At 46.2% G+C, this 25,411-nt stretch overlaps 1 protein-coding gene across 2 annotated transcripts; it reads right to left on the reverse strand.

Moving 5' to 3' along the window:
• Positions 1 to 2,461: 2,461 nt before the first annotated feature.
• Positions 2,462 to 16,651, reverse strand: VSIG4 (V-set and immunoglobulin domain containing 4). 2 transcript variants are annotated; one of them, XM_028715711.2, is made up of 10 exons: positions 15,931 to 16,650; positions 11,322 to 11,678; positions 10,328 to 10,609; positions 9,025 to 9,090; positions 8,413 to 8,496; positions 7,042 to 7,107; positions 6,370 to 6,471; positions 5,853 to 5,874; positions 4,741 to 4,836; positions 2,462 to 2,686 (listed from the first exon to the last, which is right to left on the reverse strand). In XM_028715711.2, the coding sequence occupies exons 1-10, from the start codon at positions 15,986 to 15,988 to the stop codon at positions 2,674 to 2,676; spliced, it is 1,146 nt and encodes a 381-aa protein (XP_028571544.2). In that variant the 5' UTR covers positions 15,989 to 16,650; the 3' UTR covers positions 2,462 to 2,673. The 2 variants fall into 2 exon arrangements, with proteins under 2 accessions (XP_028571544.2, XP_028571543.2); XM_028715710.2 differs by lacking the exon at positions 2,462 to 2,686 and having other exon boundaries at positions 2,693 to 4,836; positions 15,931 to 16,651.
• Between the last annotated feature and the right edge of the window lie 8,760 nt (positions 16,652 to 25,411).

A 25,411-nucleotide genomic window follows, 5' to 3' on the forward strand; every position in this document is an offset into this window, starting at 1 on the left:
GTTTTCCTCCTGTGTGTCCTAAATACTTGACTTCCAAACCCAACTGTTACATTTTTACTACTGAACAGAAAACACACACACACCAAGTGAAAAATTAAGCTAAAGGATAAGATATGCCTTGATAATTGAAAGGGGTCCAGATGTTGCTGGATTCCGAAGGTGACACAAGACCCTGCTGTTTGATCTACTCATAGGTAGTCAGTGTAGCGCCCTCCAGAAGTTGTTGGACTCCAAATCCCATCAGCCCCAGTCAGCATGGCCAAATATCCATGGATGATAGGTGCGGTTCAATCTCTTGCGGTTCAATCACCATGCTGCTTATTTGTGAAGTAGATGCTCCAGTTCTTTAAGGGGGAATATCATGTCACATTTAAAGCCCGTATTAAAAACAAAGCTCAGTGTTTATTTTGCTGGCATTCATCTCTGGGTGACAGACAGCACCTTCTCCTATACATGACTCCCTGTCCCTTGAAACCTACAAATGGAGGGTGCTGTTCTTTGCCTTTTTTACCCAAATGGAGCAGGATTTTGCCTCAGAGAGCCAAATGGTCATTTCCTTGGCTAGTTTCGACCTGTCTCTGTGCAAGAGAATCTCTTCTCTGGGGACATTGGATATTTAGAGCTTCCACACCTGATGATGGGGTGTGTGTGCGCACATGGAAGAGACGGGGGGTGGGGGTGGAATTTAACACTCCTCAACTAGAATAGTGAAGAAAACAGAAAGACTGAAAGCTATCCCTTCCCCTCACATCTCGTCTGGAACTGCAGCAGGTAACAAACACCTTATCCTGCTAATGTCAGGATAAGGAGGGAGACTGGTACTTAGTTCCCACACCCTTTTCCCTGCTCAAACTTCTCCCCTCTAGGTTCTTCCCATTGCAAGACTCCTTGAGGCTCTATCCCAGGGGTAGGCAACCTAAGGGGATTGGGATGCAGCCCAATCACCTTCTCAATCCAGCCTGCGGATGGTCCGGGAATCCGCATGTTTTTACATGGCCCACGGCTGAAAAAGGTTGCCGACCCCTGCTCAATCCTTTATCCTACTTCTCCTCAGATGCTGCTAGTGGTCACTGCTGCAGAGGAAATCTCAAGTGCCACAACGCAGTGGAAGAACACCTGCTCCGAATATAGAAGTGTCCTGGTTAAATCCCTGGTGTCTCCAGTTAGGTCTGGGGAAGATGCCCTACCTGAAACTCTGGAGAGCAACTGCCAGTCAGAGTAAATAGCACTGAGTGTGGTGGACCAAACTGGACTGACAGTTTCCCATTTGCCTAATTCAGTTGGCTTCCTATGTTTAGGCAGGACAAGACAGGCAAGGAAAGGACACAGGGGCGGGCAAAGGAAGGTTGTTAGTTGTTGCAGCAGAAGACAGTCCCAGCCACCCTAAGTGTAGAATCAGAACCATCAAATTTGTGTAGCAACTTGGGGGGGTGATCCACCTCATACAACCGTGGGGAGGGAGGAGCTAACCATAGCTGTCAACTTACAGATTTGAAAATAAGGGACCCGCAGCCAAAATAAGGGATTTTAGTCAACCAGCAGCCAAATGAAGCCTCAAGTGGTGGTTCCCACAGCGCAACAAACCGGCAAAGGGGATGCAGCAAGGAAAACCACCGCCACCTCTCCGCTGGGAAGCGCTGAGCAAAGGCGAGTCCCCAGGCAACGTGGCCGATTCTTAGACTCCTTATTGGGTGAGCAACGCAGCCAAGCAACGCAGTTGCAGCCTCTCGCCTCCCTGGCCGGCAGGGAGGGAGGGAGAGGAGCTGCTTCCTTTGAAACTCGGGAAATTCAAGGGACATCATCAATCCGGGACAGCAGTGGGAAACGGCGCTGGGATAAGGGAGTTTCCCGCCAAATACGGGATGGTTGACAGCTATGGATCACATAAGGGATGGTTGACAGCTAACAGATCATAAACTGCTTAGGTGGCAGCAAATCAAGGGGTGGGGAGGAAGGCAAAAAAAGGGGGGGACAAGATGGGCAGAATCCAGAGTGCAGTCATACAACCTGGGGGTTGTATCCCAAAGATATCAGAAGGGTACCAGGTTGGGGAAGGTAGCTATAGCACAATCAAGAGTATGTTTGGGCCCATTGCTGGATGACAGCAATACTGCAAAAGAATTCAGGGAGGGAAAACTAATAGAGGGCATTAAGGAAAACCCAAAACAAGGAAAATGAGATGGGTCCCCCCCCCCTTGTGAGTTCAGGGTTGGGAGCCCTGTCAGGCTGAGCAAAGGCATTTCTCTTTAGCATATCTAAAGCTTTGTTGTTTAAGGGCATGTTGTTGTTGTTGTTGTTGTTGTTGTTGTTGTTGTTTAGTCGTCTAGTCATGTCCGACTCTTCGTGACCCCATGGACCAGAGCACGCCAGGCACTCCTGTCTTCCACTGCCTCCCGCAGTTTGGTCAAATTTAAGGGCATAGGGAACCACAATATAAATACGGCAAACAGTGAATTTAACAAATTTTATTTATTTTTTTGGTGTTTTTTTTCTGCATTCATGTTACATATATTTTCTCCGAGGAGCTCAAGGCGACGTACACACTTCACCCTCATGCCGTTTCATCCTCACAGTACTGTGAAGTAGGTTTGGCTGATGGCCTTTGACTGGCCTGTGGCACCCATTTGAGCTTCAAGGCCCGGTAGGGATTTTAACCGTGGCCTCTCCAGTGTCCTAGTCCAACATTCTGTCACATAAATAGATAGATAGAAAAATTGTAATCCTCCCTCCTCCAAGTGGAACTCATGCATTGCCTCTTTACAATATAAGATCTATAAATGACGGCAATGCAAGAGAATAACAGCCCGCCCACCAAGTGTAGCAAAGGGGGGATTATGAAATAGCTTGGATCAATGATTTTCAATGAGTGTGCCGTGGTACCCTGGGGTGCTTTGAATGATGGTCAGGGGTGCTGCGGGCAAGCCTGGCCCCCGTCCCTCTTTCCTCTACAAGCTCCCCAGGCGAATGGTGCCTCTGGGGCTGGCCAGGGGGTGCTGGCTGCCAGGAGCTGAATAAGCAAGCAAGTGGGCGAGGGAGCCCAGCCAGCCAGTTCAGGCAGGTGCTGCACTGGACTTTCTTGTACTTGCTGTGTGCGAAGCTGAGTGCCCAGTGCTGAAGGGAAGTCTTTCTGCCATGCAGGGCAAGCAGCGCCCATTGCTGCCATTGCTGCTGGCCTCATGTTCACCTTTGGCCAATCTCCATTGGGCCACTAAGGCCGGGGGCATCCTCTTCTCAGGCCCTTGTGGGGCGGTGTCAGCGGCGTAGCGTGGGTTGTCAGCACCCGGGGCAAGGCAAGTAATTTGCGCCCCCTAACCCATGGATTTGCGCCCCCTAACCTGTGGATTTGCGCCCCCTAACCCGTGGATTTGCCCTAACCCCAGATGTTGCGCCCGGTGCGGCCGGGCCCCCCTGCACCCCCCACGCTACGCCACTGGGCGGTGTGAAGTGGCACCTCTCTTTGGGGTGGGGGCGGGGGTGGGGCAGCTCAGAGACTAGAGGCGGTAGGAGCGGCTGCCTGGAGGACTCCCAAGGAGAGGGGAAAGGAGAGGAGGTTGAGGGAACCCTCCACAAGGGAGGGGTGAGAGGCTGCTGGCTCTGCAGGCAAAGGGTGAAATAACTGGGATCCTGAGCTCCACAGGGGAGCCGCAGAAAGAATGTAGTTGGTCAAGGGAGTCATGGACTCAAAAAGGTTGAGGACCATTGATGTAAATGACACAAACCTTTAAAAAAGCAACACAGGCACCAGTCTGATTGTCTTCCAGACCAGCAATACTGAATGAAATGAACATGAACTGCTTTGGCAAAGAAAATATCACTAATAAATTTATTAACAACAACAACAACAACTACAAGCACAACCACAACAAGAACAACAACACAGCACCCACTACCACCACCACCACCACCACCGCTGCTGCCGCCACCACCACTAGCATATAAAAAATCTGATTATCCTCCACCTTATACAGGGCAGTTCTGAGGCAGAGAACCGACAATGCATTCCTGAGGCACACTTGAACATAAGCCATTGCTTTTGTGATCCACACTCCACCCTACTTAACTAGGGTTGCCATCTTTCAAAAACTGAATCAATTTTGAGCTTTGGCCAATTTTTGTGCAATGTTGTTGAGCTTTTTTTAACTGCTAATTCTCAATTTGCGTCCGTTTTCTTATTGCATCCCGGCTGTGTCCCGGAAAGTCAAGATGTATGGCCTCTTTGCCCAATTGGTGGCACAATTTTACCTCTAGAAACAATACGGAAAATAGCCTGACGATGGCTGGGTTGAGGAGAAGAAGAAGAAGAGTTTGGATTTGATATCCCGCTTTATCACTACCCGAAGGAGTCTCAAAGCGGCTAACATTCTCCTTTCCCTTCCTCCTCCACAACAAATACTCTGTGAGGTAAGTGGGGCTGAGAGACTTCAAAGAAGTGTGACTAGCCCAAAGTTACCCAGAAGCTGCATGTGGAGGAGAGGAGACACGAACCTGGTTCACCAGATTACAAGTCCACCGCTCTTAACCACTATACCACTCTGACTCTCATCAATGCAAAAAAGGAAGGCGCCTCACAGGGGGGCATCTAGCACTTCAATGTCAGAATCTGGCTCATTGACCAGGGCCTCATACATATTGACTGTCTTGAGTTCTATCGCCTCTTCCTCAAGGCCTAGTATAGGTGCCAGGATGCGGCTGTTGTCAGCACTGCCGTTCAGTAACTCGTACTCATACGAACATGCACACCTGTCGTTTCTTCCTAGGTCATGTGGATTGTCCCCATCACTTCCACCTGTGTTGTCATCATCGTTGTCTTCATCTGTGCCTCTGGTAATACAGAAGCTGAAACAGAAAGGAAAAGGTGAGAATCAGGTCAATAGACCAAGGGCTTGCAATAGGCGTAAGGGAAGAAAACGAAGTACTTTGGAGGGCTGGAACTTCAAAGACAGATTGGCATTTCTGCAGTTAGATGGTCTCTTTGCACAGCTTCCTATGTCCTGTTTCAGCCTTTCCAATGTGCACAGTCTGCTTCTGAAATCCATGCTTCAACTTTTAAACAAGTGCAAAGATTAACATTTGGCCACTTTCCACTCACAACATACCACTATTCTATCCATGTTTTCTAAGGAGATAGGAGGCTCACTTGCTGTATGGAGTTGAGTGGTCCTTGCTGTCATTTTGCACACTTTTATTTTTCTAGTGGTAGCGGAACTTATGCCACTGCCAAAAAACACATGAATCAAGGAGCTTGTCAAGCCACTGAGCAAGGCCTGATTTGCTGGAAGTGTCTACGCTTGTTTTAAAGAGTTCCTAGATTTTAGCCCAAATATCTGATCCAATAGTTTATGTCCTTTGCAAGAGCAGGGGATCTGCTGAGCCCACTGGTGACATCTGGCTGAGGCTGGATTAGGACTGCCAGAGGCCCTGAGCACTGAAAAGATTATGGTGTTCAAAATAAATTCAAAATAAAAAAGAGAAAAGAAAAATCAAGAAGAGTACAAGTAGAGTGTAAGGAAGACTAGCAAAGTTCTGATTTTTCCCATGACCACCTCAATACTTCTTCTTTAAAATATCAAAGGTCATTCCCCTCCCAAAACACACACACAAACAAAATGGTCACTTTTTGGGTACCCCTGCTTTGCTAGTGCCCTAACCACATCTTTTTGGATAATCCAGCCCTGAATCTGCCCATTCCGGATGAGATCTACTTCTCATTCACCCTCCTCCTACCACAACACATATGCACTGTAGAATTTATATTTCAGGTCCTTTTCACTTATTCATATTCATCTTTCCAATATGCTGCCAGCCCAAACATGTCAGTTCTACAACTCCTAGATAATCAGATAATCACTTACTATGAAATTGGAAAGCCGTCACCTGAAATACAAAAAACAAACAGCAGAACTTTATGAGCAAACATTCCTCCAGAAAAGTACAATCATTTCAAAACTGCAAACAGCTTTTGTTAAAAATGTAACAAGCAATATCAGATGAACAATAGAAGTGCATCTTATACCCTAATCCCAACAAGGGGAAAACACATAGAGCTGCTGTGCAACTCTGTGCTGTATGTGGCAGGAGGGCACTGGTGCAGCTCTTAGGCAAAACGGCCTATAAACACTCTTTCTGTCTGGCATGGTCGTCCTTTTCCACCAAGCACATAGCTTCGGGAGGGACGTACAAAGTTATGCTCAGAACTACCTGCAGTTCACTAGTCCCATAGATAGGGTTCCTAAATCCTTCACCCTGGTCCACCCACCCTGGTCCTGAGGACTAATGCAGCAGAGTCTCTCCCTTCAGTTCTTCATATATCATTTCACTCTGTCAAATCAGAGAAGCCATTGTTTTCTGAGTGAAATCTAACTCACTCACCAGTTCCATGTATTCTGTAGCAGACAATACACGTAAGAATACCAGTGAGAACAAGGCTGAGCAGAACAAGCATGATGATGGCGAAAGTTGACATCTTGGACCCTAGGACAACACAGCAAAGGATGAGATTTATATATTTGTATGTCTATTCATACTGATATGTTCATTTTAATGCACACGTTCCCCAAATATATACATTTTTGTAAACACTGCTTGGAAAACTACACTGCAAAATTCAGAAAAAGGTGAATTTTGTAGGGTCGCACTGTTATGTTCTCACACTGTTTTGAAAAGTGTGGATTTGATACAACTGCCTTTAAATGTGAACTAAATTTTAATTCTTCCCAATCCCTAGTTCTGAGAATAGGTCACAGGACTTCAGCTTGAAAGGGAATCAAAACATTTTAAATCCTTTCCCATGTTAAAAGTATCCTGAAAAGTGGCAGGCAAAGGGTTGGAGCCTAACTTTCCTGTACTCCCTAGTATGTAAAGGGTTTGGTTAAAAACCCAAAATACTTTTAGCAAGTCCGCTCCCCCCCCCCCACTAATGGGGGATGCATTCAAAAATGGCACTTCCAACTTGCAGCCTGAATTCTGCCACCTTCAAGCCTGCCACACAGGCAACTTCACTTCCTCCTTTCCCTTCACTTTGCTATCAAGTGCGGTCTTTACCAGTAGGCTTTGGTAAAGGCTTCCCTGTAGTAGACGCTGTCGTAGTTGCTGGTGTTGTAGCTGGACCTGCAAATCAAGGCAAATATGCTGCGTCAGCAGAAAGGAGACCGGCTTTCACCCAAAGAGCAACTGAAGCAAGGCTGGAGGAGAATCTATGCAGCAGCTGTTAGAACTCCCCAGCCCACCCCAGTGTATTCGCAGGGTGAATTTCATCTCTGGAGCCACACAAAAGACTTTAGGGTTGAGATGTCGGGTACTTCTGCTGGCGTGTCAACTGGGGTGACCTTTAGAAACAGGCTCATGTCGGACAGGGTCTTGTTCTTCTTTTTGCCCCAGCACTTTCTCCATGAAAACCAGCTCTTTGCCACCGAATTGGAGCAAACAGCAACCTGCAGGAAATCTGAATAGCTGTTTGCTCCAATTCAGCAGTAAATATCGGGTTTTCCTGTGGAAAGCGGTGGGGCACCAAAAACAACCCCCCCCACATGTTCAAACACAAACCAGGAAACCATGGACCTGTGCCTAGAAAGTGCAGGGTGAAAGTTAAGTCTGGATGAGCCCTAAATGAAATAAAAATGTAAATTCTCCCTCTCCCTCTGGAAATGACAGTGCACAAATGTTCCTCAAAACTGGGAACTCCCACCAGCAGTCAAGGTATATGTAGGCCACTTAGGAAGCTGATCTTTTTTGGAACACATCTTTGAGCCGGGATACACCAGTTACTAGTACATTTATATTCCATGTTAGCCCTATTCAGAGAAGACTCACTGAAAGGCATGAACAGGACTAATTCAGGTCGACCCATGTCAGTGTGTCTGCTCTGGAGGAAATGACGCTTGTGCTTCTGTGGGTGCAGAAATACATTCCTGGCTGCTAGTGAGAGTATCCTCTTCCTCAAGACGAGTCCTAAAGAGGCAGTGAAAGCCCCACAGTACTGTACAGCTTGGCTAGTTTTTGGAGCTGAAAATGCTAGCCCCTGTAATGAGGTAAACTTTACCTGTCACTTGCAACCAGGGGCGGTATCCAGCTACTTTATCAGTACATCTGTGCTCAAGGGCCAACCCAGGGGGAGTAGCCAAGACCCCACTGCCAACCCGGTCTCCTAGCTTGCGAAGGAGCCTTAGGGACAGAAGCAGACTTCTGGGTGCTTGGCACTCAGAGAGAAGGAAAGGGTGACTAGAGTCATTGAGAAGGATTCTGACATTGCCTGGAAAGGCCCCTGAGTAGAGATTTTTTTGCAGTGAACCCCAGAGCTTTCCCAGTAAACCTAAAGAGTTGCCGCATTGCACATTCCCCTCCCCTCCCAGGGAATTCAGGTTGTCCTCCTCCAGCAGTCTAAAACAACAGGAAGGCCACACTAATGTTCCTCACGTTTTGCCATGGTGAGCTCTCTTGAGTTGAAGCTGCCAGACGTAGTTCTTCCTCCGAACGCCATCCAAGCCGTGCTTGTGGCATCTGTGAGAATATTAGAGATATGTCAAGTTGCAAGTACCCATACTGTGCCTTCCCCATATGCACTCTTGTCCCCCCAGGGCCACTGTTCTCTCGGCAGGACTCAGCTGGGAGAAAACCATGCCCTGGAAAGTGCTGTGGTGTGGCATTGCAAAGCACTGGGAAGGTTTTGGCACCCCTCATCCGCACACTCCTTTGCTGTCTAGATTGGGCTTCTGCCTCCTCACACTTGATACACAACTAGAGACGAGTTGAGTTTACAGGGGCACCTTTTGAGGCCGCAGGGTGAAGGGGTCCTTAATTTCTATTTCCCCTCCATCCACGACCACATGGACAACTAGAGGATGCCTTCAACGGGGGGGGGGGACAGTGGACAAAAGCAGGAGCAGGGCAACTGGGGGCATTCCCCAAAGGCTGCCTGCTGTAGCCATTGAAGACCAGGCAGAGGGGCAGGTGACCCCACCTCAATCACCCATGCATTTCCCACCCACAACTCAAAACTGAGCAGCCTATCATTTGGCGACAGCTTACCTGCCACAGCTGTGGTGCTCATTGCGAACTCAGTGCTAGGCCCCAAAGTAGATGGCACTGCAGAACCTGCAAGCAAAAGCAGGAATGCATTTTTCTCTCTCCATCCCTCTCCTTTTCTGAAGAATAGATCAGTTCTTTTTTGCATGTAAGATTCTGATAATCACTAGATGCACTGATAGTGCTTAATAACTGTTGGTATTCCACAGCTTTTATTCCTTCTAATATATGTATCTTGCACCATCAATGTAACTGGTGTTTTACAGGGCAGCTAACATACTGCAAAGGGTTGTTTATTTTGGGGGGTGGGGTGTGTGTGTCAGTCTGGATGATACCAGTGGGTCCCTTCCAAACCTGCAATCCTGCGTATGTGTAGAGTGCAAATCTAGGACAGGAAACCTACTGAACCAATCAAACTAGTCTTTCTGTTAAGGTAATGGCCTTGGCTGGCCAGTTAAGTACTGCCATTTACATGTTGTAGGAGGCTGCCATAGAGATAAGTGGGTAGGCTTTTTTCCACATCACCTGGTGGGATGCCATATCAATCAAAGATGGGGAACTCTGTGTGAGAGTGAGTTTGGGCTGATCTTGGAAGCTGCAGAAGCAGGGACGTGTCTGCTGTACGCTAGACCCAAAGCTGTGACTTGGGGCTTCCCTAGGAACTTAGTGGGCAGGTAAGATCTGTGGAGTTAAAATGCTGTGGGCTCCCAATTCACACTTGTCCTTTGTTTTTTAGATACAGGATTGCAGCCTTCTGCCTTATTGATCTTTCTGAACTGAATTTTATGTTAAGAAAGTAAGAACGTAAGAAGAGTCTGCTGAATCAGGCCAATGGCCCATCTAGGTCAGCATCCTGTTTTCACAGTGGCCAGCCAAATGCCTAAGGGAAACTAGGGAGCAGAACACATTGTTTTATTGTGTACTGTGGTATTGATTATTGTACACTGCTCTGGTATGTTTTTAAAATGTAGTTTATAAATTTGTCAAATAAAATAGAATAAAATCTATTTCATGCAAAGAATTTCAGACACTGGAGCTCTTAACACAGAGGCCAAGCCTGGACAAAACTGATTGTTATAAAAAATTTGGGGGGGGGGTTAGCTGCTTTGGAGAGGCTATTGTTACACTACGTATTGCTTTGTGCTGTATTCTGGTTTTCTTGAATTTGTATGTAGCCATTTTACTGCATTTTTAATTAAATATTATTATTATTTGAATAAATGAATGAACTGGGTTTCCTAAAACTAAATCACTCTGGATCTACATTGTGGATCTTTGCATAACAGAGGTTGTTGGATGCTCTTACTTTGCACGTTTATCCGAATAGCTCTACTCTGCTGGATCTGCTTGCTGACCCTGTTTTCAACTTCACAGTAGTATCTGCCAGCATCCGATGCCTCCAGCCGGTCAAACGTAAGTACGGCTTCCTTGCCCACAAGGGTTGCATTGCTTCCTCCCACTTGTTTGAACCAGCGGTAAGTGATGGGCGGAGAGCCGCTGGTCAAGCACGACAGGTTGAACCTCATCACGCCAGGCAAGCTGGTCTCATCATTGTTGGTGGCCTTAATGACAGGCTTGGCCACTGGAACTGGAGAGCAAAACGATACTTATCAAGCAGCTGCAGCAAATTTGGTGCTTGCATAGCTCAAGCAGACATAGAATGCGAGGAAAGTAAAGGAAGATGACTGAAGATACTTTGGAATTGTAAGGTTCAAGGAGAATGTGATCCTCAAGGTTCTACCTCTTTTCACAATTGATAAAAAGCTTGGGGACCTGTCCCCCCTCTCCATTTAGAGCATAAGAAGAGCCCTTCTGGATTAGGCCCATCTAGTCCAGCATCCTGTTCTCGCAGTGGCCAAACAGATGCCTCTTCTGAGAAAGCTGCAAGTAGGGTCCAAGCACAACAGTACTCTCCCCTCCTGTGGTTTCCAGCAACCGGTTATCAGAAAGGAGCATTGCTGCCTTCAACTGAGAAGGCAGAGCTGAGCATTGTAGCTAGTAGCCATTGATAGCCCTCTCCCCCCTAAATTTGCCTCGTCCTCTTTTAAAGTCAGTCCCATCTGTCACCAAGGCACCTTGCAAAGAAGCAGCTGAGCACCTGAATGGTGAAAGCAAAGCTATATTTTCTTCTTTCTTCACATTTTTAAAATCCTGCTTGAGAATCTTTAATAAAAAGCAAACCACACATTCTCTGAATAAACAAAATAGAAAATGATACTATGCAACTTAAATATATATATATATACATATATATTGCATTTTTAACCATGATGCCTTCTCAGCATATTAATGCAGGTTACCTTTTTTAACCTTCAGTATGATGATCCTTGATATTGTTACCCTGGTATTGTTTTTGGTCAGGAAGGTAACTTCACAGGCATATCGCCCTCTATCTGCCATGTCGAGATCGTGGATCAGGAGGGAGACATCTCCCAGGGGTTGCTTAGGAACGGTGAGTCGGTCTCTGAAATGTGCCACAGGTGTTTGGTCCCCTGATTCATTATCCCGGTGAAAGATGGCTCTATTGTGATGATCCCGCTGCCTCCAAACAACACTTTGTTCCAGGAAGTCAGGAGATGGGTCATACAAACATGGCAAAGTGACCGAAGCCCTCCAAGTGCCATGGGTCTCATGTGGGCCAGTCAAATCCAGAACAACTGGGGGAGCAGCAAGATAAACAGAAGGTTATTATATTATTTCACAGGACTGATTGATTGATATGCCAGAAATTTGTAAAAGTAAAGGGACCCCTGACCATTAGGTCCAGTCGTGGCCGACTCTGGGGTTGCGGCGCTCATCTCGCTTTATTGGCGGAGGGAGCCGGCGTACAGCTTCCGGGTCATGTAGCCAGCATGACTAAGTTGCTTCTGGAGAACCAGAACAGCACACGGAAACGCCATTTACCTTCCCGCAAGAGCGGTACGTATTTATCTACTTGCACTTTGATGTGCTTTTGAACTGCTAGGTTGGCAGGAGCAGGGCCGAGCAACGGGAGCTCACCCCGTCGCGGGGATTCGAACCGCCGACCTTCTGATCAGCAAGTCCTAGGCTCAGTGGTTTAACCCACAGCACCACCCGTGTCCTGCCAGAAATTTAGGCCTGTGCAATTAAAGTGAATTGAAGAATCTGGTCCAGCAAATCAATTTTATTTATTTGTTTGTTTATTTATTTAAACACACAGAGACAAATGAGTGGGCCTTTTCCTCTGCTGGATACCACTGTCATCCTAGGATGAAGAACAACATCCTATTGTGGGGCTGTGTGTGAGCCGTCGCTGATTTAGGAAGCCTCAGACGTAGAGACATAGAGACGTAGAGACATGTGTTGTTCTGTGTTGGATCCCAAACTGTGACTTGAGGCTTCTCTGGAAACCTAATACCAGATCTGCTGTAGCATTAATGCGGTAAGTGCTTTCATCTTTTGTTCAGGCTGTACCTGTCAATACACGTGTAAATAAACCTATATATCCTAAAGACATCACAGTCTCCGCTGGCTGTTTCACTCCAAGGAAACTAAACCTGGGTTTAACTGAGGCTCCACCCCCAACATGAGCGTGGGCAAGGGGGCTGCCCCCCCCAAATCAAGTAAATCAATAAAAATACTTAACTGAGGCTCGCCACCCCAACATGAGCGTGGGCAAGAGGGCAGCCCCCCCCCAAATCAGGTAAATCAATAAAAATACTTAACTGAGGCTTGCCCCCCCAACATGAGCGTAGCCAAGAGGGCAGCCCCCCCAAATCAAGTAAATCAATAAAAATACTTAACTGAGGCTTGCCCCCCCCAACATGAGCGTAGCCAAGAGGGCAGCCCCCCCAAATCAGGTAAATCAATAAAAATACTTAACTGAGGCTCGCCACCCCAACATGAGCGTGGGCAAGAGGGCAGCCCCCCCCAAATCAAGTAAATCAATAAAAATACTTAACTGAGGCTTGCCCCCCCCCAACATGAGCGTAGCCAAGAGGGCAGCCCCCCCAAATCAAGTAAATCAATAAAAATACTTAACTGAGGCTCGCCCCCCAACATGAGCGTGGCCAAGGGGGCTGCCCCCCCCAATCAGGTAAATGAATAAAAATACTCCTGAGGCTCCACCCCCAACATGAGCGTGGGCAAGAGGGCAGCCCCCCCAAATCAGGTAAATCAATAAAAATACTCAACTGAGGCTCCACCCCCAACATGAGCGTGGGCAAGAGGGCTGCCCCCCCCAAATCAGGTAAATCAATAAAAATACTCAACTGAGGCTCCACCCCCAACATGAGCGTGGGCAAGAGGGCAGCCCCCCCAAATCAGGTAAATCAATAAAAATACTTAACTGAGGCTCCACCCCCAACATGAGCGTGGGCAAGGGGGCTGCGCCCCCCAAATCAAGTAAATCAATAAAAATACTTAACTGAGGCTTGACCCCCCCAACATGAGTGTAGCCAAGAGGGCAGCCCCCCCAAATCAAGTAAATCAATAAAAATACTTAACTGAGCCTTGCCCCCCCAACATGAGCGTGGGCAAGGGGGCTGCCCCCCCCAAATCAAGTAAATCAATAAAAATACTTAACTGAGGCTCGCCACCCCAACATGAGCGTGGGCAAGAGGGCAGCCCCCCCAAATCAGGTAAATCAATAAAAATACTTAACTGAGGCTTGCCCCCCCAACCTGAGCGTGGGCAAGAGGGCAGCCCCCCCAAATCAAGTAAATCAATAAAAATACTTAACTGAGCCTTGCCCCCCCAACATGAGCGTGGGCAAGAGGGCAGCCCCCCCAAATCAAGTAAATCAATAAAAATACTTGACTGAGGCTCGCCCCCAACATGAGCGTAGGCAAGGGGGCTGCCCCCCCCCAAATCAAGTAAATCAATAAAAATACTTAATTGAGGCTTGCCCCCCCCAACATAAATCCTGAATACACTCATGCTAGCCCTGTCAGAGAGAGAAAATATCACCAAAGTGCCCTCTTCCCAGGCATTTTCTTAATAGTGCTTACCATAAGCAGCAGTAAACCCCCCCCCCCAAAAAACCTGGGTTGTATATCTCATGCAAGCACCTCTCTCTTGAAAGAAAATTGGGGGTTGGGGGTTTTTCCATACAGGTGCCTTTCTGAGCCCTATTAAGGGCTGAACCTGCCATCTTTTGCACACAAGGCTCACAAGCAGGAGGCGCACAAGCAGAATCTGCCTCTGACAATGAAGTTAGCACATAGCCATTGTGGCTTGTAGACAGGCATAAAGAGCTAATAACGGACACCTCCTTGCATAAAGAGACACCAATTGACCTCTGAAGCCATCTCTCTGAGAAGGTAATAGGCAACTAACAACCAGAACACTTATGAAACCAAAGACGCAAGACAAGAGGTTCAGTTACCTTTTAAAATTAAATAAATACAGAGGTCTTGCCCAAGGATTATTTACCATAAGTACATAACAAGAGCTGGATCAGGCCATGGGCCCATCTAGTCCAGCGTTACATTATCATAATGCCCAGCTAAATGCCTCAATGGGAAGCCCACAAGAAGGACCTGGGGTGCAACAGCACTACTGCCTCTGATTACAAGTAATTAATTTAATATTTAAACTCTGCTTTTCCGGCAACAAATGTTGAGCTCAAAGCAACTAAGAAATACATTTCTTAAAAAAACAATGCCAGAAAACAACATCATAAGTAATTTGGCACGAAGCTAAGATTATGCAAGATTACGGCATCTGCTACATTTTGAAAACCACACCTGTTCCATCCACCTGTTCAAGCCCCCACGACATGCTAAACACTTCATACTTCTTTCTTAAACATATCAAAGAATGACATTTGGCTTATGTAGTAAATGTGAATGAGAGGACAGAATGAAAAGGATGAAAAGCCTTGCAAAATTTTAAAGGTACAGCAAATGTAGAGTGGCATAAAACCATCAGATTAATTGCAGTCACTTAAGTGCCTAGGCAGATTTACAGAAAAAAAAGCATACAAAATGTTCTACAACTTCTTTGGAAGTTTTCTTGTTTTGTGTAATTTAATCAAAGCCATAATATATAGCCAGGAGTGATTAAGCAAACAGTGAAATTTTCTGCCTCTTCCTCACAACAATGCAACAGAGCAACATCACACATTTCAGTTGCAACACACAATCTGCGGCTTTACTGTCTTCCAACCCATGCCTACTTCTGAACCCAAGCAACAACTTTGTAGATGAGACACCGGTTGCCCGGTTGCCGTAGCGGGAGCATCAGTTAAGAAGAAACATTCCAAAGTGGAAAGAGAAATGTCTCAAGGCTGCTTTTATAATGAGTTGTTGCATTAATAGAGAAGCCGGAGAGATCGGATTCAGTCCTCAGTTAAAGGCAAACCTCCCTAACTTTCTGAAACAGTATTTTAATCAAAATACAGCCATCCTTTTAAATCCACACTTCTCTGAACCCTGCAGTTCTCCATCCAAGTAATGCAAACAGAACTGCATATGCTGTGGTAAGATGTGCACAGAAATGTATATAAATGCACACAAACATGTATATATTAGGAGAAATTCTCACTGAAATGCTGATTAATTTTCATGTGGATTTGAAGGGGGGGGGGAATTACAAATTGACATGGAAATGCAAAAGTGGCAGCTTCACTCATCTCTGTGTATTAAAGATAATATTTTTTAAAAGTCTGCCACCTGGTTAATTGTGTGGCACATTATTTAGCTTATTGGCTTACTTATATTTTTAAAAGCCTGAGCATATTTCTGCATCATAAAAAAATCAAAGCAGCTTACAGCAATAAAGCCATGAAACTATACATTAAAAGCATAAAAAGTTAAAAACCTTTAAAAGTTTTAATCTAAAAAATGAAACATTGCAGCCCTGATTGTTACTCTTATGAGTTCTGAAGAACGAAGTATTGTGCATCTCATTTAAAAAATATTAAAATTTAATCCTGAAAGGGCTTACCTTTTCCATGGATATTGGGTGCAAGCAGCAGAAACCACAGCCAAGCTACCTTGGCCATGATTGCCAGAGACTAATTACTCTGACTGCTCCTCACTCTGTGCTAACTAGTAAGGAACTGAATCCTTCAAGGGTGCAGTGAACAAAACTTCCCTCTCTCTGCTCCCTGCGAACCGGACAACTGCATCAGTGTATCACAGATTTTTATATCATTGCCAGGGTACCTTCGTCCCCCTTTTCTGTTCAAAAAGGAAAAGAAAGGAGGGGCATCTTCCAACTGGCTGAATGCATCAAGGACATTATTGGAGTAAGCTGGTTGATTATAATAAAAAAACAAGGGAAAGCAGTATCATCACCTTTGCAATGAATGGAAGAAAAAAATGCACTTGTTTGCAGGCGCAAGGGTTTATTTGGAAGAACCTTGTAATAGTTATGTCTCGATTTCTGCATGACCTTTAGAAAGAACTTTGTTTTAAAATCCGATGTTTTTTTCCAACACACACTTCTTCCCCCGCCTCTCCATTTTTTTGCATCCTCTCCTTCTGCTCACATTTTATGTATATTTGCTAAGTTTGCAAGTTTCAGGGTAACCCTAAATGGGCTGAGAGACTTCGACACCTGAACTGCAATTTAGAACTAAAAATTCAAGCACAAAAAGCCCTGTCAGTTTCATAGAAACTGAACACATTTAATTGATTTATTTTTAAGTGTTATGATTTATATCCACCCCATGGAGCCCAAGGCAGCAAACATTTAAGTGATAATTTTAGTGGGATTATAATGTTTTAAACACACAGGATGGATGTGGCCTTAATTCAGGGGTAGGCAACCTAAGGCCCATGGGCCACAAGCGGCCCACGGGAGTCGCTTAACTGGCCCCCGAGCCACCCCCAAACCGAGCCGCCTACTCGGCAAGTCCCTGTGCGTTGCGCTAAACTGACACAGCACGGTGCGGGGACTCACTTCCGTAGTGCCAGAAATCGCGTCTGCGCATGCTCAGATGCCGAAAATTGCGTCTATGCAGAGACACCGGAAATCATGTCTGCGCAGATGCTGGAAATCGCGGCCGTGAGTGCGCGATCTGGCCCACAGAGGGATCTCCATTGGAGTGAACCAGCTTAGGTGAGGTAAACCTTGCCGACCCCGCAATTGAAGAAAAGTACCGTATTTTTCGCTCCATAAGACACACTTTTACCTCCTAAAAAGTAAGGGGAAATGTGTGTGCGTCTTATGGAGCGAATGCAGGCTGCGCAGAGAGGGAGAGCTGCGCAGCGCCACTTCAACGAAGCGGGAGGAGAAACGGAGCCCCTTCCATTTCTCCTCCCGCTTTGCTGAAGAGGCGCTCTGCAGAGAGGGAGAGATTTTTTTTTCTTGTTTTCCTCCTCTAAAAACTAGGTACGTCTTATGGTTGGGTGCGTCTTATAGAGCAAAAAATACGGTAGGTAGGTAGTTGGGGAGCAGGGAAGAAAAACAGAGGATGCAGACTAGGGGCTGGGGAGTGTGAGGACATGCTGTGAATATATGTCTGCCTGCCTATGTTTTCTGCTTTGTGAAATGGTTCTGTGACCTCTGAGGGCATCATAGTCCCCCCGGTCAGGTCTGAGGCCTTCTGCTGATACAATGGAGCAGGCCTGTTGAGTGTCAGGTTCGGAAAGGGAGTTGAAGGGGTGGGCGAGAATCATGGTGGGTTTTTATAGGTGCAGCCTGGATCAGCTGATGTCATCCAGAGGCCACATCTGCCCCACACATTTAAAGCTTTATGACACCATTTTTAAACACTCATGGCTTCCCCCCAATGATCCTGGGAAGTGTAGTTTGCTCAGGGCGCTAAGAGTTGTGAGAAGACTCCTACTCCCCCTGCAAGAACTATAGTTTCCAGATCTCCCGAGAAGAGGGATTGACGGTTAAAGCACTCTGGGAACTATAGTTCTGGGAGGGAAATAGGGGCTTCATAACAACTCCCAGCACCCTTAACAAACTACAGCTTCCAGAATGCTTTCTAGGAAGCCATGTTCTCTTATACCACTGTTAAAATGGTCTAAAGTGTTTTAACTGTCTGGTGCAGATGTGGCCTTTGTTATTTAGAAACATTTATGTACTACCCTTTGTCCTATGTAGTATTTCAGAGGTGTGAACAGCCACCCAGGCAATCCTTCATGGTGGGTGAACAGAAAATATCAGCACAGTGTGCAGCATTAAAGCAAAAAACACCATTAAAAAGAAAGTGAGTAGCTAATAAAAAATTGAAAAATTAAGCAGCTACAAAGTCCTGTTGTCAGGCATCCAAGAGATGCCTGAAAGTCAACATTGAGGATGTCTTCCAAATCTCTGGTGACACCAAATGCCCAACTTCTAGTTGGGGCCAGTTGGGCCTCAGTAACCCTGGTGTGGGGACAAGTAACAGTCCTCTTCCAGATAAGCTCTGACTAACTGGGATATAAAGGCTCAGGTGGTCTTTAAGGTAAACTGGGCCAAGGTTGTTTAGCGCTTTGTATATCAACACATCCAACCTGAGAGCTTTTCTTAATTTTGGGAACCCTTAAAATAGAATAGACCTATACTTTCTCTGACAGAAATGCTATGGAGGCGCAGGTTACAGCAACAGCCAAGGCGACATTTTTCCACCTTCGCCGCATCAAGCAGTTGGTCCCTTACCTTTCCCGCCCCGACCTGGCCACAGTGATCCATGCGACGGTCATCTCCAGGCTTGACTACTGTAATTCGCTCTACGCGGGGCTGCCCTTGAAGCTGACCCAGAAACTCCAGAGGGTGCAGAATGCTGCAGCGAGGCACCTCATGGGGTCTCTGCCATGGGAGCATATTCACCCAGTGCTTTTCCAGCTGCACTGGCTCCCGGTAGAGTACAGGGTCAGATTTAAGGTGCTGCTTTTGACCTTTAAAGCCCTTCACGGCCTAGGACCCTCATACCTACGGGACCGCCTCTCTCAATATGCCCCACAGAGGACCTTAAGGTCCATAAATAGCAACACCCTAGTGGTCCTGGGCCCTAAGAAAGTTAGATTAGCTTTAACCAGAGCCAGGGCCTTCTCAGCACTGGCTCCGGCCTGGTGGAACGCTCTGCCTCATGAGACCAGGGCCCTGCAGGATCTGATTTCTTTCCGCAGGGCATGTAAGACAGAGTTGTTCCTCCTGGCCTTTGGCTTGGAGTCAATTTGATTCCCTCCCCCTCTTTCTTTTTCCTTTCTCCTCCTGTGATGAGGCTGCATTTTAATTGTTTTAATGTTGTATTTTAATCTTGTTTTTAAGTTGTATTCATTCAAATCATTTTTATTATTGGTTGTTAGCCGCCCTGAGCCCACCTTTGGCTGGGGAGGGCGGGGTATAAATAAAAATTATTATTATTATTATTATTATTGATGCATATAAAATGTTTATATTAACCAATCCATTCACATGCCCTCTCAGAAAGGCAAAGTTGGTTAGACAAATTCATGGAGGAGGAGAGGCCTACGGATGGCTACTAGCCAGGATGGCTTTGCTCGGCCCTCCACAGCAGGAGGGCAGCAATGCTTCTGAATGCCAGTTCCCATAAATTACGCTCATGTGCTCGAAAGCTTCTGTCTTAACCTGGTAGCTTCTTCACTACAACCTTCCTCTCTGACTCTTGTGTTCTTGCATTAACTCTTGGCCCAGCTAAGCTGTCAGGTTGGTTTGCAGGGCAGTGTGGTAGACGCCACAGCAAAAGAGGAGACTTCTCAAGATCTTGGGGCTCAAGCATCTTTCACAGCTTGCAAATGGGCAGGATGGCAGAACCTTTAAAAGGACCTGCCACTTCTTTACTCTTGTGGAGGAATTGGGATGGCCAGACTTTGGGCTGGAAATCCTTTTGGTCAACAGATCCAAATTCAACATTATGCCAGCCCGCCAGCACCCCCCCCGGGGGGGATGTCTGTCTGTCAAGAAAGTTGCAGCTAGTTTTCAGTCCTGCATCTGACTTGGCCAATTATTGGGTTGGCAGGAGGGGGGGACTAGAGTAATTGCCCTGTAACCTCCTAGGCTTATCCGGAACCTTACTTAAAAAAAACCAAGGCCAGTTCCCAATAACAATCCGGCAGCTGACCTCCTGAAAGGGACATGATATGGCAAATATTCTTTGCTGGCACAATCTTTCAAAACAACAATTGAAGCTGTTTCCATCTTGTTATTATATACATTCTTGCAGGGTCATATTTATAGAACAACCAAAGGTCACAGCCTGAAAGCATCTAGACAGTTAGACCTTGTATTAATAACCCTCCTGCTTCTTGTGGGGGTGGGTGGGTGAGACAATACACTAGTTCTGCACACTGCCCTTTGAACTCAGAATTGGGGGACTTTTTGGTTTTGCAGCACGAAAAGCTGCAACTTTTGCAGCATGATAAACTTCTCCAGGCTATCAAGGTTCCCAAAGCAAAACTCACAAGTGAGAGAAGGGCTGCTCCATTCATGCCATAGATATTCTGGTTGGCTACTGTGAGAACTGGGTACTAAATAGGGTTGCCAGACCTCAATGGCTGACTTAGTCTCCAGGTTTGCCTGGTCCCCTCCAGGTGGCAGGAGGAGGGCTTGGATTCCCAGGTGGGAATCCAATAATAACAATAATACAGTCATACCTAGGGTTACAGACGCTTCAGGTTGCATTTTTTCGGGTTACGGACCGCCGAAACCCGGAAGTACCAGAACGGGTTACTTCCAGGTTTTGGCAGTCGCACATGCACAGAAGCGCTAAATCGTGCTTTGCGCATACGCAGAAGCGCCGAATTGCAACCCGCGCATGCACAGACGTGGGTTGCGAACGCTGTGGGTTGCGAACATGCATCCCGCACGGATCACGTTCGCAACCCAAGTGTCCACTGTAATAATAATACAGTGGTGCCTCGCAAGATGAAAAGAATCCGTTCCGTGATTCTCTTCGTCTAGCAGTTTTTTTGTCTTGCGAAGCAACCCCATTGGCGGCTAAGCGGATTAGTGCTATTAGCGATTTAGCGCTATTAGCGGCTTAGCGGGCTTAGCGGCTAAGCTGTTAAAAGGCTATTAACAGCTTAGCGGCTTTGAAAAAGGGGGGGAAGCGGGGGGGAAATGGCGAGACTCGCAAGACATTTTCGTCTTGCGAAGCAAGCCCAAAGGGAACTTCATCTTGCGAAGCGCCTCCGCAACGGAAAACCCTTTCGTCTTGCGGGCTTTTCGTCTTGCGAGGCATTCGTCTTGCGGGGCACCACTGTAATAATAATGACTGTATGCAACTTACAAGCTGCAGCCTGGCAGGAGCTGGCTGTAAATTATAGTGTAAGCACTCAGGATGGGGGCTAGTCCCCCTCTGCTCCCCTCTCCCAATTAATCTGTCTCCAGGGACTTCCCCCATGACATCACCAGCGACTGTCCCTAGTTCTCAGGTTTTGGCTCTGAAATCTCAGGTCTAGGATGCTGCTGGCTTGACAACCCTAATACTGAACTAGATTGCAATTTGGTCTCATACAGCAGCCAGGCTCTTCTGATGTTCTTAAACCACAACTTTGGACTTTTTTAATTTGGTCCATACTGCTTAATGTTCATTCCTTTAACAGAAAACAGACCCCAAAGGATTGAAGGGTGCATGCAGAATTCAAGTCAAAATATGAGACCACATTGCAATAATCAAGGAAATGAAGCTTTATGAGGAACAGTAGAAGGAATTGGGTATGTTTTGCCTGGAAAAGAAGACACTGAGAGAAGGTATGATAGCCATCTTCAAATATCTAAATAGCTGTCAAAAGGAAGGTGGAGCAAGGACACAAACCAATAGATTCAAGTTACAAGAAAGGAGATTCTGACTAAACAAGAAGAACTTTCTTACCGTGAGAGCTGTTTGACTGTGGAACAGACACCCTCAGAAGGTGGTGGACACTCCTTCATTGGAGGTTTTTAAGCAGAGGGTTTAGTGGCCATCTGACATGCATTCTTTAGTTGAGATTCCTGACTAGATGACTCTCAGGATCCCCTCAAACTCTACATTTCTATAATTGTAAGTCATTGTAATCTGAGGAGCAAGGCTGGCTCTAACAGATGCCAGATTCAGGTGTTTTCAAGGCACCCAGGACCAAGAAAGTCTTTCACTGGGCACCACACCACAGGACTACCCTTCTCACTTTGCAAGGCATGGGGTCGGCATGAAATAGACACACTTTCCAGGTTAAAAGCGTGCAGTGGCGATGCTTTGCGCAAAGGCTATCAGAGCTCTGGAGCCAGCGCTGCTGATATAATGAAAAAATGATGCATGTGCTTTTGCACAGCTGAGTCACTCTCAGATCTTGTTCTCTGTATGCAATGCAACCCACCCACCCCACACAGACTTTTCTTCAAGGGTAGCAACACAGCTGCTCAAGATGGGGAAGTTGAGGGTGTCCTTGCCCTGGAGGGCCGCCACTAAGGAAAGTGTTTTGCAAACTGCAGTGGCTGTCAAATTTAGCAGCCATTGGAACTAAGTAATGCTGGAGCAGTCAGCATTTCTCTATCATCCCCCACCCCTTGAGAAAAGAAAGAAAACATCCCAATCACATGTATTTTCAATTAAATATTTTTCTGGATTGTTTTTTGGGGGGATGTCAGTCTGGATGATGCCTTGAGTCCCTTCCAATTCTTGGGGTTCTGTACCCAAGTGAGGGTTACAATCATAAAGAGGTTGTTGAACTAAACAGGGAGGTTTCTTTGTAAGACAGTGACCTTAACTAGCCACTCAAATGTCCTCATCAGCATCCCAAAAGAATGAGTTGGGCTGCAAGAACTACAACTAAGTGACGGGCCCTCCTAGCTAATTAGTGGAGTGGGAGAGCTGAAAATAATGCCAAAATATTTCACATCTGGCAACCAATGTGCCACTTTGGTTCCAGATAGTACATGGGTAGACAAGTCTAAAAAGCCTGGGACACAAATTTCCATGGCCCTCTAGTGCAGTGTTTCCCAACCTTGTGCCTCCAGCTGTTTTTGGACTACAATTCCCATCATCCCTTGCCACTGGTCTTGCTAGTCAGGGATGATGGGAGTTGTAGTTCAAAAACAGCTGGAGGCACAAGGTTGGGAAACACTGCTCTAGCGGCTATGGCGGCTCATTTAACAAAGACAATGTATTTTTCATTAACTCTGGAAGTTGATACTTGATTCTGACCAAACTAGGCCTCTTACAGAAAAATAAACACTAGTATTACCTCTCCCCCAAAATATCATAGAACCATAAGCCATGGCATTGTAGAGTTGGAAGGGACTACCGAAGATCATCTAGTCCAACCCCCTTCAAATATGACCATAAAACCTTCATTCCCCCCCCCCCTTATTCGATTTAACAGCATCAAACATGAAAAAATAGCAAATACGCAGAGTGTACTTCATGTTTCAGAGAGAGAAACACCTCTCCCACTGTATATAGCTCTCGTGATTCACACTGTCACTGAAGAAGAAGAAGAAAAATCATACATAAACTGTCTCATCTGGGCCTGAGTGTTACATATAATCGGGGGGGGGGGGGATGGAATATGCAATTTAGTAGAAAAGTTAAAAAACAAAAAAACAGGGAAAAGGTGGAAGAGGGGAGTCACACCAAACATTTCTCAGACATTTAAGAGGTGGATTGTTGCCATCAGCTATCAGGATGGAAGCTAGCACCAGGGAGCAAGGGGAAGAGCAATCTTGTCCATTGAGCAGCTGGGCAATGGGAACACCTTGCAGAGTGTGGGAGCAACTCTAAAACAGGGATTAGAGCCCTTCCAGCCCAAGGACTTCTGGATGACTTCCTGAGGGCCACATGCTGGTAGATCAGAAAGCAACAGTGGGTACATTTTACCTGGGTTTAGCTGTCTAGTTTTTACACCCACTCACACATATCGGCTTTCCTCTGTCTGGATAAACAAGAGGCATTATAAAAGTTCAAGGTGATATTTCAGCAACTATAAGACACCTGTAATGCGTCACAGGGCCAGTGAGGATTAAGGCAAGCTTTGATGACTAGATTAGTGAGGCCTGGAGGGCTGCATTTGGCCCCCTTCCGTAAGGTCCCCCACCCCAACTCCTGCTCTAAAACATGATTCTGCTTAAAGTAGCCTGGCGGGGTCTCCTTGTCTAAGAACGAATGGCCTCCTGGGGATGAGTGTAGCTCAGTGGCAGAGCACCTGCTTTGCATGCAGAAGGTCCCGGGTTCAATCCCCAGTAGTATCTCCAAACAAGGCCAGGAGAGACCCCTGCCTGAAACCCTGGAGAGCTGCTGCCAGTCAGTGTAGACAATACTAAATTAGATGGACTGATGAACAGACTCAATAAAAGGCAACTGTTTATGCTGCTAAGTTAATAGACATCTGAATATTTATGAGCATCAATTAACGTTATGTTCCATCTAAAGCAAAACTACACTGTATTAGAATCATTTTTAGTGTGGCAGCAAAATAGATATAGTCTTCCCATGCGCCTTGGGTGGGTGGGTGGGTGGGGGTAAAAATGAGTTGCTGGTATGCATATACAGTGGTACCTCGGTTTTCAAATGTTAATGAACATTTCAAACGTTGACGAACATTTCGGTTTTCGAACGCCGTAAACCCGGAAGTAAATGCTTCAGTTTTTGAACATGCCTTGGAAGCTGAACATGCCACACACCTTCTATACTGAGTTTTCCATATTGAGGCTCCCGTATTGAGTTTTCAGTTTTCAAACATTTCGGAACGCGAAACAGTCTTCCAGAACGGATTACATTCAAAAGTCGAGATACCACTGTATTGATAAATAGTGCTGTGGGAACCAGCACAAAATTGCTTCAGTAGGCAAAACAACCCCCCCCCCCAAACAACAACTTGATTTTGTGCTCCTTTCTTCCTCTTCTCATCAGGTTTAGCCCTTACATACAATACACATCTATTTGTGCATTTAATTGTTAAAATCACCGGCATGACTGGTGGTGAGGGTTTTTGTGAGTACAGCACTCCAGTATTAGGGAAAATGATTGCATTTTTATTCTTTGTGACACATGGTAGTCCTATTCAGAATAGGCCAATTGAAGTTTATGGGCAATACTAACTTAGATTCACTAATTTCAGTGGATCTGCCTCTGAGTGGGACTTAGTTGAATACAACCCACATTCTTTAACATTGCCAGAAGAAGACAAAACATGATGAAGTCCCACAGAACCAGCAGTCTGGGCATCCTCAACACTACTTCCATAACTAACTCTTTCAGCTCAGGGAAAGACACTGCTGGGCAGCGAGGTGATGAGATCTTGAGGGGCAGGACATGAGATCGCTTGGTGGTCTAAGCCAGGGGTCTGCAACCTTTAAGACAAAAAGAGTCACTTGGACCCGTTTCCGAAGAAAAAAAACCTGGGAGCCACAAAACCATTGCGACATTTAAAACAAATATAACACTGCATATATTGTTTCTTACCTTAATGTCCGATCTGACAGCGGGCAGGAAGGTGACGTCGGGACGGTGCGTGACTAACGCACGCACCGCCCCCATGCGACGTCACAG

This window comes from Podarcis muralis, chromosome Z (assembly GCF_964188315.1).
Source record: "Podarcis muralis chromosome Z, rPodMur119.hap1.1, whole genome shotgun sequence".
Lineage (NCBI taxonomy): Eukaryota > Metazoa > Chordata > Lepidosauria > Squamata > Lacertidae > Podarcis > Podarcis muralis.

Bases quoted from the DNA above. Each gene is read 5' to 3' on its own strand.
- VSIG4 (XM_028715710.2), bottom strand. From the start codon at position 15,988: ATGGCCAAGGTAGCTTGGCTGTGGTTTCTGCTGCTTGCACCCAATATC. The intron at 9,091-10,327 runs GTAAGAGCATCC...TTTTGCTTGCAG, and splicing joins TATTCGGATAAACGTGCAAA to GTTCTGCAGTGCCATCTACT. The intron at 4,837-5,852 runs GTAAGTGATTAT...TTTCTGTTTCAG, and splicing joins GACGGCTTTCCAATTTCATA to CTTCTGTATTACCAGAGGCA.